The 14030-nt window shown below is 35.8% G+C and overlaps 1 protein-coding gene across 2 annotated transcripts in view; it reads left to right on the forward strand.

Moving 5' to 3' along the window:
- KANK1 (KN motif and ankyrin repeat domains 1) overlaps positions 1-14030 on the forward strand; it is a 143703-nt gene that overhangs the window by 79893 nt on the left and 49780 nt on the right. For both annotated transcript variants that reach the window (XM_081942203.1, XM_081942204.1), the window contains exon 2: positions 1811-1924. In XM_081942203.1, coding sequence (XP_081798329.1) covers positions 1888-1924 — 37 coding nt within the window. In that variant the 5' untranslated portion in view covers positions 1811-1887. The remainder of the gene's footprint in view (positions 1-1810; positions 1925-14030) is intronic.

Genomic DNA, 14030 nt, shown 5'->3' on the forward strand with positions numbered 1-14030 from the left:
GTTCTCGTACAATTTTCTTGCTTATTTTGATTTGCATTCCTATTCTGCATTTTACAAACTTTAGGACTAGCTTTCTGCAGAGTGTAGAAATCTGAAACCTGAATTAAGGAGGCTTTCCCCATCTCAACACGAGTTTATATTAAGAAATTGCACTTTTGGCCAGCCCTTACCTGTCTTGCATTTGCCTAGAAGTCTTCCAGAACCCTGTAATTTCAAGGTGTGACTCAATTAAAACTCAAGACTGATAAGGATAGAAAGCCAGCCTCAGCATTGCAACAAATAATATAGATTGTATTTTGGCAGTTCTATTCTTTTTAACAATTTAATCAATATTTAGTTTCATCTATCTTCTGCTAGATGTAATGTTGTAACAAGCTCCAAAGAGAGTTAATAACCAATAAAAGATACTGTATCATTTTAGTATAATAATATTCCAGAAACTCTGCTAAGGAAGAATAAGATAATGACTTTTGTAAATTGAGTTTTACTTATTTCCTTTTACTGTGCTATGTATATGTTTTATTATTTTCTGTCCTTTAATGGTTTGATAATCCATTAAAAATTCTCATTGCACAGATTAAAAGAACCTCATAAAGGATTTGTGTAGTTAAGTCTTCCTTCCAGTGACATGTTGGTTTTGTATCCAATGAAAAACATGGACTGAATTTATTGTTAACTAATAACAGTTAACAGTAAAATTTGAATGGAAAATGATCTCTGTAGTGGTTAAGGTGCTGATCTAGAAACTATGAGGCTAGGAATTCTAATCCTGCCTTATGTCTGTGGAGATTCTCAGTCATCCAAGTCATGGTTGTCCCAAAGGTATTTTTTCAAGAGGCAACTGGAGTTTGTGGTTTTTCTTTGAAGACGTTTAGCATCTCATCCAAGAAGCTTTTTCAGCTGAAGAAGCTTCTTGGATGAGAAGTGAAACATCTTCAAAGACAAACCAGAAACTCCAGTTGCCTCTTGAAAAAATACCTTTGGGGATAGTCCTGCCTTAGGCATGAAAGCCAGATGGGTGACTTTGAGCCAGTCACTCTCTTTCAGCCCAACCCAACTTGTTATGTGGAAAATAGGAGAAGGAAGTAGTATTAGATATGTTCGCCACTTTGAGTTACTTATAAAGAAATAAAGGCAGGATAAAAGAAAAATATCTAAATAAATAAATATGCGCTTACAGATCTGTTAATTCTTAAGTCAGTAACCAGAAATATTCTTGCCTTGGCAAACTAATGAAAGATACATCTTACTTCAAAATGACAGAAACCAATTACTGTAGTTTGCAGTAGGTTAGTTAGTTTAGTTTTAAGCTACTAGAAGTAGCAGTCTCATGAGTTCAATTAACATACTTAAGCACTGTGTTTGGAAACCAGTCTTCTGCAATCATTTATGGGAAGACCCCGTGGCTAGTAGTGTGATCTGTGTGTGGGTAACTTAAAGAGGTTCTTTAATAAAGATAAACATGTGCAATTAAGCACAGTAGATTATTAGACTCATTGCATATCCGATGCAGGTTTGCTTCTGTTCACTAAAAGACAGGTGGGATATGTATTGATGTAGGTGTTTATGCAGACAGTCTAAACTTCTTCTTGTGGTGGTCCAGCTCGCGGTTCATTGTAAGAATCATGTTAATTCCCTAAATGGCCTGATGATAGCATATTAAAATAAAGGAATTTCTGCTGTTCTTAGACTTTCTACTTCACAACCTTTCAGGTTTGAATGTAGAATGGCAGTCTGTGTTTTGGGGGCTTTTATTAAGAAATGTTTCTTTAAATACAATGTTATAATGCTTTCTCTTTCTTTATTTCAGATTGCATGCCTTGGACTTGATGCTTGATTTGCATGACTCCTCTAACAATCAGGTGCTGGATTTGCCAGTGAGCAAACATGGCCCACTCAGTGAATATTAATGGCAGTTTTACAGGTAATGTTTTGTCTTAGTTGTAATAAGTCCTTCTGTTATAAGGGAAAATGAACCTAATATATTCTAAACTCTAAATTTATCTGAGCCTGTGTGGGCACTCTTCAGTTATGAAAATGTGAACATAAAATCTCTACCTTGCGATGCCCATTTTAATAATGTCTGTGCTTGGATAGCTCTTGCATGATAACTGGTTCATATTAATCCAGGGTGCAAAAAGGGGAGAAGGGGAGATTTCAGTCCTTAGAGATGTGAAACTTGATAGTTAGAAAGGTATAACATACTATACATACTATAGTAGGTACAACATACTATACATGGCATTAGGTTGGAGGAGGCTGCCCTAATAGATAAACCTATACAGCTATATTTGTATATGTGCAAAATGGAATGCCTTTTATTCTTCCATATTCTACTTGTCTTACAAAGATGCTATTCAAAAGGCAATTGGACTTCCTATTTTCTTGAAGACATTTTCCTTCTCATCAAAGAAAAGAAAAAAGAAAAAAAACCTCCAAGAAAAATCCTGTTGCCTTTTGAATAGCACCTTGGGGACAACTGTGACCTTGATAATTGAGAATCTCCATAGATACTTGTCCTACAGTTGAAAGAATTAAAAGAACTAGCCCTGTTCACCTAAACCAGTGATGGCGAACATTTTCAGCACCGAGTGCCCAAACCGGAATGTGTGTGCATGTGCGTGTGCCGGAACACAGGAAACCCGAAGAGCAGCTGGCTGGCACGCACATGCCTATTTTTTTATGATTTTTGGCCATTTTGGGGGCTGTTTCAGGCCATTTTGGAGCCATTTTAGGCTGGTTTACAGGCTGTTTTTGGCCTGAAAAACAGCCCCAAAATAGCTGGAAAATTGCCTGTTTTTTGGCCATTTTTTGGTCTGTTCTCAGGCGGTTTTTCAGTGCTCTGGAATCCGCAATGACCAGCACTCGAAACCAGAAGAGCAGCTGGTGATGGCGCACGTGCCCACAGAGAGGGCACTCTGTACCACCTCTGGCACGTGTGCCATAGATTCGCCATCATGGACCTAAACTGAAGAATAACAGACAAGTTAACCATAGTCAAACTAAGGATTGTGCCTTTGGAATGTTCCTTAAGTGGCAAAGATGCTCTCACTTACATTCACCAGGGTGTGTAGATCTTACAATAAGTAGATCTTACAATAAGACCATCTGTATTGGCTTCTCAACTGATTTCATTCCACCCATCCATTATAACTCTTGCATCCCTATTTTAATTAACAGCTAAACATACTTGTCTTCTCTTTTTCTCAATTCCTTTTTATGTTTACTTTTTCCTTAGATCAGAGGACTGCTGGCAAGCCCAGTAGCATGTGTTTTTACAATCCCTAAAACCTTTAGGCTCTGTTTATAAGTAACAAACAATTACATTGGTTAGGTGTGGCCAGTGAATCCTTAATGATGGCCACTATTAAGTATTAAGTTGATAGTTAATTATGGCTATGTAAATTTTGAGGTAGCAAAACAAGAAAGTATGTGGTTTAAATGAGAGATGAGGAAATGATTAGTTCATAGAACAATGTTTTTAAGCTTGTCAACTTTATGATGTGTGGACATCAACTCCCAGAATCCACCAGCCAGCATTCCAATTCTTTCAGTCCTGATATGCCTGTTACTAATTTGAGGAATTACTAAGTCTCAGTAATCAAACTTCATTTACATACTGTACCTTTATTTCACTTTTTGAAAATAACTGTGTGGTTTTAAGCCTCCAGTCTTATTTCATAGGAAGGGCATCTAGGCAGAGTTCCTGATAAGTTAATTAAAGGGAGTAAACTTCTTCAGGTAACATAGCCTCAAACTATTTGAAAATGTAAACAGGAGGCCTTGAATTTAACACAGGGGTCCCATCATCCAGAAATGAACATAATGGTTTTTGGTGCTATATGATCTTATCCAGGAAATCCAATTACATTAATATTTTTTCCTGCAGTATTTCAAATCCATGAGATAGATAGATTGATAGATAGATAGATAGACAGACAGATAGACAGATAGACAGACAGACAGACAGACAGACAGATACCAGTCAGTCAGACAGAGACTTACTGTTGGGATTGACTTAAGCTAGTATAATAAGTATATCAGGGTTCAGTAAAAATATAAAACTAAATAAGACCTTTAAGAATTCTAAGGTCTTTGCCATCTGGGTAGAAAGCCATTTATAAATCAAATAAACAATAAGATAGATATATAATCTTTAAGATTTAAGTATAAGATGTTAGAATAAATTGAAGTATCACAGGCATCAAATTTTATTCAAAAATGTTTAAGTTTTATAATTATAGAAGTTGCTTTAAGTGTTGGCACTCTGTTCAGAAGGATGAGAATTTTAGGGAGGCAATCTTTCTCTTGGGAGTAAAATTATGCATAGAATGTGTGGATATAAATTTGTAGTGTAAAATGAGTTTCTTTATTGTCTAGTAATAAACTCTCTTGCAATCATTCATCTAGTAAGAAAAGGAAATTTCACTGTTTAAGGGGTAAATGTTATTTCAATATATGCATAAATTTTGTGCTTGCATTTTGCACAAAAATCATGTATTTTTTGTGCAATCAGAGATTTTTAAAATGCAGATATACTGTAAATGCTCTATAAAAACCTGCTAATATAAATATTGCTTTACAGTAGTACATGTATAGCCTATTATGATTTAAGGATTCATCTAGCACAGTGGTTCTCTGGGTCGGGACCCCTTTGGGGGTCGAACGACCCTTTCACAGGGGTCATCTAAAACCATCGGAAACACATATTTTTGAAAAAATAAGGAAAACATAAAATAATTTATTAAAGGGGTCGCGACATTAGGACGGTTGAGACCCACTGATCTAGCATTTCAACCGCAGTTAGCTTGTCTCAATCTGATTGACTTTTATGTAAAACGGAGGCAGAAATTTTAACACTGTGAAACTGCTTTGCTATAGACAAGTATATTATAACTAAGGAATTAAGTGGTCTGTCCAAGTTTCTAGGCCTGTGTATAATCCAGATTGGCCCATTACTCACTGGGAGTGTCTAAAGTTCCTAGATGAAAAGTTTCACATCATGCTTTGTTTGGGGACTGTTGAGACTTGTTTTATTCTGTATACCCTTACGTCCTTAGTTCTAACGTGTTGAGCTTAGTTTTCATAGGCCTGTTTGTCTAAATCTTGAGCATTTCATAATAGCATTGGTTTCTCTACACATCTGTTATTATATCTCTCTCTGCCGGGTAAAGGAGTCTGGTCTTGTAATAATAATTGGGCGTTGAGAGCTTTGAAACAGGTTTCTTAATTGCTTTGTGATCAAGGAGTGGAAAGTCAAGCTAAAGAGTTGAAGGCTTCCCTCAGAATCCATTAAGGAGTAGAAAATGACCAGAATGTTTGCTTATCGATTTCATTGCTGGAATATGTGCTGATTTCAGAATTTGGTAGTCTTCGCACACACATCCAGATATAAGTTATTTCAAGGAACATTCCCATATTATGCTGCTAATGGTGAGTGCTGAATCTTTAATTGCATGTTTGAAGTGAATTTGTTATTTTTGTGCATGTTTGTAAGGAATACTGATGGAAATTTCCCGATTAAGAGATTTTTATAATTTTTCATCCCTGTGAAAGCTCTGTAGAAATATAAAATATTTGTCATGTGTCTTTTGAACACTATTAGAGAGCATGTGTCTCTGAGATAGTGTAAACATCAAAAGGATAGTTGGTCAAGAAAGCCTAAAATAAGATGTTTTTTATATATATTTATGAGATTTGCAGTGATTTCATATGTTATCTAAATACATTTTAAAATGACCATGTTATTTTTCAGCTTTGCTGTTAATCTGTAAAATATTTTTGTATTCTGTAAAGCTATTGATTAATAAATTGTACAAACAATGATTTTTCTCTGTTTTAAACCATATTAAAGAATCTTTGTCCATGTTACATGTGAGGTCATTAACACAATGAACCACCTATTCAGAAGTTCAGCTGAATGACACTTGCTAATGGTAGAGAAATGAGAGGATTCTATTATCTTGAGTATTTAAATTCTCAGTGAATATACAATTTAATTCTAGTTCGATTTTGGGTTTTATAACATAAAATGAGGTATAGATCCATCACTTCAACCATGTAAACAATTTAGTTCTATTTGTAATTCCTTCTTTTTCAGTTTTCTGCTTCCAACACAAATAACATTGAAAAGGATGGCTTTTCAATTTTTATCTGTGCCTGTTTTACAATGGGACAGAGAGTGGAACAGGCAGAAGGATGTTCAGAGTAGATTTACCTGAAAGGGTTCAGTTCAGAATTTCATCACTTATTTCATGTGAGTGATTCTAAAAGTCATCAGCATAACCTGAAATAGAGATGAGATATTTGATCCAGTGCTATCAGATAACTTTTGTGTTGCTCTGACCTTCCCTTTTCCTTGTTGAGGTCATGATAGGAAGGCAATTTCAGAGCATCTTAGAGAAGGCAAATTATTGGGACCATCAAAAAGGATTCAGGCCTGGCAGGATCTAGACAGAGGAGTTTATCCCTTCTGCTCCTGTTAAACCTATCAGTTACCTCAGATTCTATTGACCGTGGTATCCTGAACAATATTTGGGAATTAAGGATTGGTGGCACTGTGCTCCAATGGTTCCATTCCTTCCTAGTGGGTGATTTCAATCAGTGCTTGGAGGTGAAGAGACACCTCCTTTCACAGGTTGGGTGCAGTGAGGCTTGATTCTCTTCTCATAACTTTTAAAGATTTACCTGAAGCCACTAGAGAAAGATCACCTGTTAATTTGGAGTGACACTGGCCTATTCTATATTACAGCCCTGGGCTCCTCCAATGGTATGGTTGAAATTTTGCCTTAGTGCTAGAATCCATGTGACCTGAGTGGAGAGAAACAGGCTTTAGCTGAAACCAAGCAAATTGGAGTTACTGCTCATTCAACACAGTTCTAGCTTGCATTTTTGCTGAAAAGAGAAAAGCGATGACTTAATGGATTTAATGATTGAAAAAGAACAAGGGGATGAAGAAATTGTTTAATGTTAAGGAGGAAGGTTTGATAATTTGGTTGATTTCTGTTGCAAAAAAGTTAGAAGCCACTTATTTTTTCTTACTTTTGTTCTCTTAGTCTTTTTTTTTCTGGATTTTTCTGCACGTTCTCTTTTTATTCTTTTTTCCCCCTTTTATATGTGTCTTTTAGTAGAAAAAAATATTTAATAAATATTACTTTTAAAATGGCAACATTCTATGTTGCTCAGGCTCTGTCCCTGGGAAACCAGGCCCAAGATTTGGGAGACTTTCTGGCTTACTACTAGATGGGCAGATGCAATGGTCAGGAGAACATAAAGTTTCAGCTAGTGCACCAGTTGCAGCCTTACATGCAGTGGGAGGGGCAGTAATGTAGGTTCTCATCACCACCCTGAATGTGCTTTACATGGACTGCCCAAAAACATTTGGAACTTGCGCTAAATGCTATGAGTACATTACCCTTGTACTGCAAGACTTGCATTGGTTGCCAGTAGGTTTCCAGTGCTGGCTTTAATTTGTAAAGTTGTATATGGCTTGGCACCAAAATCCCCATACTTCTCCATTACTTTTTATCAGTGGGGTTAAGGCTAGGAAGAATAGTTTCTTTCTATGGCCCCCATATTATGGAACAACCTTTTCCCTGCAATGAGATTAGTTCAATTTTGCTGGCCTTCTGGAATCAAGTTAAGCAAGTCCTTTTCTAAAGGGCTTTTTAAATTAGTTCAGTGAACAGTAATGTTTATTGTTGTAATTAGGTTGCTGGTTTTAATTTTTGTATCTGTATTGCATTTGTTATTATATTATGGACTTTTTTTCTGTACACCACTGAAAGCTGTAGGATTGCACTGGTTGAGAATTCTAATATATACATAATATAATTCTGATATACAACTTTTAATTGCAAGTGAGATAACATTTTTAAAAATTCTGCATAAAATGTTCGTCATTTACTGTGTTAAATTTTCTGCCTTATGATTTTATTTCTACTACCTGGAGTCTATTTCTGCCACCTTATTCTTCCTACTACTGCATGAACAGGAAATTAGACTAAATTAACACTGAGACCCTTCCAACTCTATGATTTTATGATAATTGTCTATTTAGACCTTTGTTTCCCAACCTGATATCTCTGAATGTGTTGGACTGTAACTAGTAATTTTCAGGTAGCATGACTAGTGGTCACGGATAATGGACTTAATGGCACAGCACCTCTAGAGGTAAAGAAGCTTTATGGAAAGCTTGAAGTGTCGTCTCTTCTCTTTCTGGTAGCAGGGATAGTGTGCTACAAAATGAGACATTGCTATCTGAGAGTGTCTTTTTGGGGTATGGAGAGAGAATGGAGGCAGAAGAGAAATTACGCACGTCTGGTTCAGTTCATGCTGGGCGAGAGTCAATTAGTTTTTCTTTTAAGCTGCCTAGCACCATTATTTGGCTTGCAAAACTTATGATTTCCTTTTTATGGCATACAGGGCAGTTGAAAAGCTCTTTTAAGTAATGAGTACATTAGTGACTGGTTTATCTGCAATTATTTGTACAGGTAGTCCTTGACTTACAACAATTCATTTAGTGATCGAAGTTACAACAGCACTGAAAAAAAGTGACTTATGACCATTTCTCACACTTTCAACCATTGCAGCATCCCCATGGTCACATGACCAAAATTTAAATGCTTGGCAACTGGTATTTATGATGGTGGCAGGGTCCCTGGGGTCATGAGAGCATTGTTTGCGACCTTCTGACAAGCAAAGTTAATGGGGATGCCAGATTCGCTTAATACCCTGGGATAGTTTTTAGGGGTGTTTTTTAATGTATTTTTAAATTTTTAAAATTTTAAATCTAACTTTAACTATTGTACAGTAAACTATTGCTACCTCCTCCAGCCACATCTATATTTATTTTATATTTATATTATGTATATTTACTGTTTTTAATATGACTGTACACCGCCCCGAGTCCCTTCTGGGAGAGGGGCGGTCTAGAAATCAAATAAAAGTTTAAAAAGTTAAAGTTAATAGCCAAGTTACTAAGTTGACAACTGCACAGTGATTAACTTAACAACTGTGGCAAGAAAGGTCATAAAATGGGGCAAAACTCACTTAAGTGTCTCGCTTAGCAACAGATATTTTGGGCTCAATTGTGGTTGCAAGACGAGGATTATCTGTATACATCTCCTGCTAACCAACCAGGTCAGCTTGCTGATTGCTTAAATGTATATTGGTGCTCTATGAAAGAGGAAAACTTGTGCCCAACATTTGAAAATGAATTGGATAAACAGTAGAGGAGGACAGAACAGGCATTGAATTCAGTGAATAGATAGGGAGCGTTTGAAATAATTTTGAATTCTGAACTTCTTCAATATTGTATGAATTATTCAACAATTATTGATTCAGTTACCTAATTGTCTTTCATGCTAACCACTTTTTAGGTATGAATAGTGTTTATTCTTCAATGTTATATAATTAAATGTTTTCAATTTCTTTCCTAGGTTCGCCACTTTTTAAATTATCCTCATAATTTTTAGTTCTGAAACTATATACAATAGATATTTTTAGAATTTCTAATCACACAGCAGAAAGTTCTAAAGCCGATTAAAAAAAGAGGGAGAAAAGGGTCACTCTTGGCACATACCTTGATATTCTGATATTAATTTAATCAGGGAAAGAACATAGTATCAATCATTATTTACAGACTTAATAAATCATACCAAAACAAAATGTAAGACAGCCAAAGAAAATTAATTTTTTCTTCTGAAGTGTTCAAGAAACCACATCACAGGTTTTCTCAGCTTTTAAAGAAATTATAAGTTGAATCTTGTCTATTTTGGCAAGAATGTCAATTACAGATATTACTAGCTTATAAATTTACCTTTATTATATACTAGCAATAACACTTAGGCTTATATATCACTTCACACTACTTTTACAATCCTCTCTAAGCAATTTACAGAGTCAGCATATTGCTCCTAACAATCTGGCTCTTCATTTTACCAACCCTGGAAGGATGGAATGCTGAGTCAACCTTGAGCCGGTCAGGAACAAACTCCAGGCTGTGGGCAGAATTTGCCTGCAATACTGCATTCTAACCACTGCACCATTACAGCTCCTGCCAGGTATAACATGCTCAGCCCCTGACCACTTAAACTGCATACTGAATGAGGGGCCATTTGCTATAGCCATTGTTCTCTCAAATCCGTGGGATAAAATAACTTACTTTCATAGCTGCAACTGTTCTACTTAACATGATCTCATTCAATCACTCAACTGTTGATTCAACACAAAGTGAATTACAAGGGCCACAAGAATTCCAATTTGTCAGCTAATTCAGTTTGATTGATCTTGTATGTTAGATGTTACATGTTGTTAATAGGGCCCTTAATGTTACTCTGGCCTCAGTTGTACATTTCCCCAGACTTCCTCCAGAAAATTCCTCTTTATCGGTATATTTTCGCAAGGAAGAATCAGTGACTGTTATATACCAACTACATGGATCTCATCCAGGGCTACTCGCAGTAGTCCTCACATGAGCAGTATTGACCAGTTGTGTCTTTTAATTTGTTTGGCTTTGTTTGTATTCTCAGCTACCACCCACTGCCATGTAACATCCTGTCTTCCTCCCAATCACTGTACTACTGCACAGGAATCAGGATTTTTTGCAGTGCCTTACCAATTTCCTTTCTATAGCTTCCAATTTTTTTTATACAGTTTGAAAATTTTGCATTTCCTTCTTAGCAATTTTATACCCAAATTATTGCTTCAGGTGTTTTGTGGGGCAATGCCATATGCATTGTTAGAGACTGACAAGCCATGCTACTTTTCTCATTGTAATGCATTCATTTTAGCAACACACTTTACCATTTGATTTGCTCTGTCCTCATTGTTCATTGTTTTGTGTTTCATTTAACTTCTGCTCACAGTCATGCTAAGCCACAATTATTTAACAGTGGCTTTTGAATTAGCTTGTTGGGTGGATTTTTCATTCAATTATAGAACATGATATATAATTGTTGGGTTCACATAATATCCCTAATGCAAACTAAATTACACTATAGCTTTTTGAATGCTGAGTATTATGGACATTATGAAAGTCTGGTAATAGTAGAGAATACTTGTGCTACTTAGAAGAAATTGTGGGAAATTGTGGTCAATTTCTTTGCTATGTTAGTTAACCTTCTGGATTCTCAGCACCCAACAATGATTTGAAGATAGTAACAGTTACTAGAAACTTGATTAACCCATTTGACCATCTTGAATGAAAACTATACAAATAGATATAAAAGCAATAGGAGATGTTCATATTAAGCGGTCACCCCCACAATTCACCCCATCTGATCTAAATATTCCTTCCTTCTTCAAAAGGCCTTTGGAATGAAGATGCAGTCTTATTAGTCATATGCAGGTTTGTTCACTGTAAAAAGTAAGAAGACACTTTTTCCCAGATGCCCCAATATATTTTAGTTTTTAAGTAAGACTCTAGGTAAGCAGCCCTTTCTGCAAAGTATAGTTTGCAGTCAAAAAAGATATATCCTAAATCTTTAATGGCTGGTGCTGCAGAATGCCCAGTCTTTCTTCAAATGGAACTCGGTGAAACCTTCCATGTCTTGCTGTGGAGTCCAGTTCTTCTGAGATGTTGAGGCATGTAAGTTGCTAAGTATTTTTCTAATTGGCACACTGATTTGTGTTGAGCCAGCCACATCAAAGACTTAACATATTTAAGTGCTGCAATATAATCTTGGGCAGCCACATCAATGACTGTTTGAAAGTTTCCTTGGCCTTTAGATCTGATTGAACTGGGAATTGGATGGAAATCTATATTTGTGAGATGACATTTGAAATTGGGCAGTCTAAGAGTGAGGTTAAACCTCACTTCAAAACACAGCTTGAGGTTGTATGTTATGGAATGCCCATGCTCTTTGAAACACATTTTGGATAATCTAACTGGGTCCATGGATAGGAACTTCAGCCAGTAATTGAATATTTTAATTACTAAATGGCTTTGTACAGGGGTTTACCTTTGCCCTTACTGCTGGGGCTAGTGTAGACTTATCTGTCCCAAGATGCATTTCAAAAAAGTAGACTATCTGTTGCAATAAGGGGGCAATTATATAACCCCAAAGTTCTGTGCCATATAAGATCATTGGAACTATTTTGCTGTTACATACCTTTATTATTGGAATTAGAGAACCCTTGTAGCAATGGTTGGTAAATTGACTTATGGTGTTGGCACAGGCTATAACCCTTAAAGAACTCCTCTTAAAATGTGGCCAAGAACCTGTTTCTGTAAAAACAAGTCCCAAGTACAGATAGAATTTAACTTGATCTATATGTTCCTTATCCAGACTCCAATTATATTTAGCCTGCCTTTTCCTGAAAACAGCTGGCTAAAACATTCTGAACTTAGGTCAAGTAGTTATGAACATATGACGAAGCACCTAGAAAAATATTGTCAGTATTCCTAAAAGTGTACCTACAATAAAACAACTGCATTCTACCTGGGACTGACCTTGAAGAGTATTTGGAGGATGTAGCTGATTCAGAATGCAGCTGCACAAGCAGTCTTTGGGTGCGCCAAGGACTTCTGTTTCTTGAGCTACATTGGATTCTAGTTCTAGGTCCAATTCAAGAAGTTAGTTATCACCTTTAAAGCTCTTGATGGCACGAGATCAGGTTACCTGAGGAACAGTCTTGCTCCAATTACATCAAATCATCAGGAAAGTAGGAAAGGTATGTTACAGACTCTATCAGTTAAAATCAGGAAATGTACCTTACAGATTCACCGGTTAAAGAATTTTTATTGGCAGGATCCTGGAAAAGAACCTGCTCTGCCCTTACCACAGACGTATGGACTATCTTACACCCAGAGATGAGATTGCCCACCTTGGCCTTTGATGTTCAAAGAGTGAGGATGGCTGATGGCTTGAGGGTGCTCCCTCTACCTTTTAAAAAACTTCTTAACTTATCTTCTTAACTCTGCCCTTATTTTATTTTATTTTCTGTTTTAATTCTGTTTTTAATTATATTTCTTTTTTATGGTTTTATTGTTTGCATCTGTAAACCATCAGGAGACATTTGAACAGTAGCATGAGTGGTGTTTAAACTGAATAAATAAATAAAAGACTTTTATGATGGTGGTGAAGAGCTGTCCCTAGCATTAAAATTCTAAAACAAAGCTATAAGAGACATGTAGTAAAATCTAAGGCATGCTATATTTTATATCCAGTTATATTTTAAGTCCATTCACTATCCTCTGGTGCATTTTTATGTCAAGTTGACAAATGGGCCATAGTGGATATAGAAGTTACTTCATAAATCGCATTAGAAGTATCTGATGTATTGAAAAATAGCAGTGACATTACTGAATTCATTTCAAACAAAAATATATGTGCAATATTTTCTTTTAGTCAAATGGTAGTTTTTCGATTACTAAACAAAGTGTCACAATTTAAGATATTATGCATGCATGAAATAAATAAAAAAAATCTTTAGGGAATAGGTTTCAAATATTAATAAACTGAGGGTATCAAAATATTTCTTACAGTTTCATATTCCTGGATGTGAAATGAGTTATTCTCTGTTCCCCTTTTGTGGGCGAACTCTGCTGGTCCCCCTGATAGATCTTTGTATTTTCTTGCTGTTTATATGATAACCCTGGGAGTAGGCGCCGAATTGCAAATATGTAGTACACACCCTTTGGTTTGTAAGATACCAAAAGTATGTAGGTGTATTAATTAAATTAACAGTGTCATTTTACAAAGCAAGGTGAGTGGATATCTTTTGATATTTTACTTGTGGATTTCTTTCTGTAAAGAATAAAGGGACTACATATGTAGTTTGTTTGAGAGATTGTCGGCAGTGACTGTCACAGTCAGATACAATAGAAATTTAAATCAGATTTTCTTGATTTAAACCAGATTTTTTTAAAAAATAAAATAAAATCAGATTTGGTCTTTCTGGCTTAAGCTTTAGAATTTAATATTTTCAGCTTTTCTGTTTTCAGGCTATTTTGTGAAAAATTGTGGTGAAATACACATCTACTAGATTTGTTGGGTATTTGCTTGGAAAGGCTTAATTTTTATATT

This window comes from Natrix helvetica, assembly GCF_964273705.1.
Source record: "Natrix helvetica genome assembly, chromosome: 2".
NCBI classification, from domain to species: domain Eukaryota; kingdom Metazoa; phylum Chordata; class Lepidosauria; order Squamata; family Natricidae; genus Natrix; species Natrix helvetica.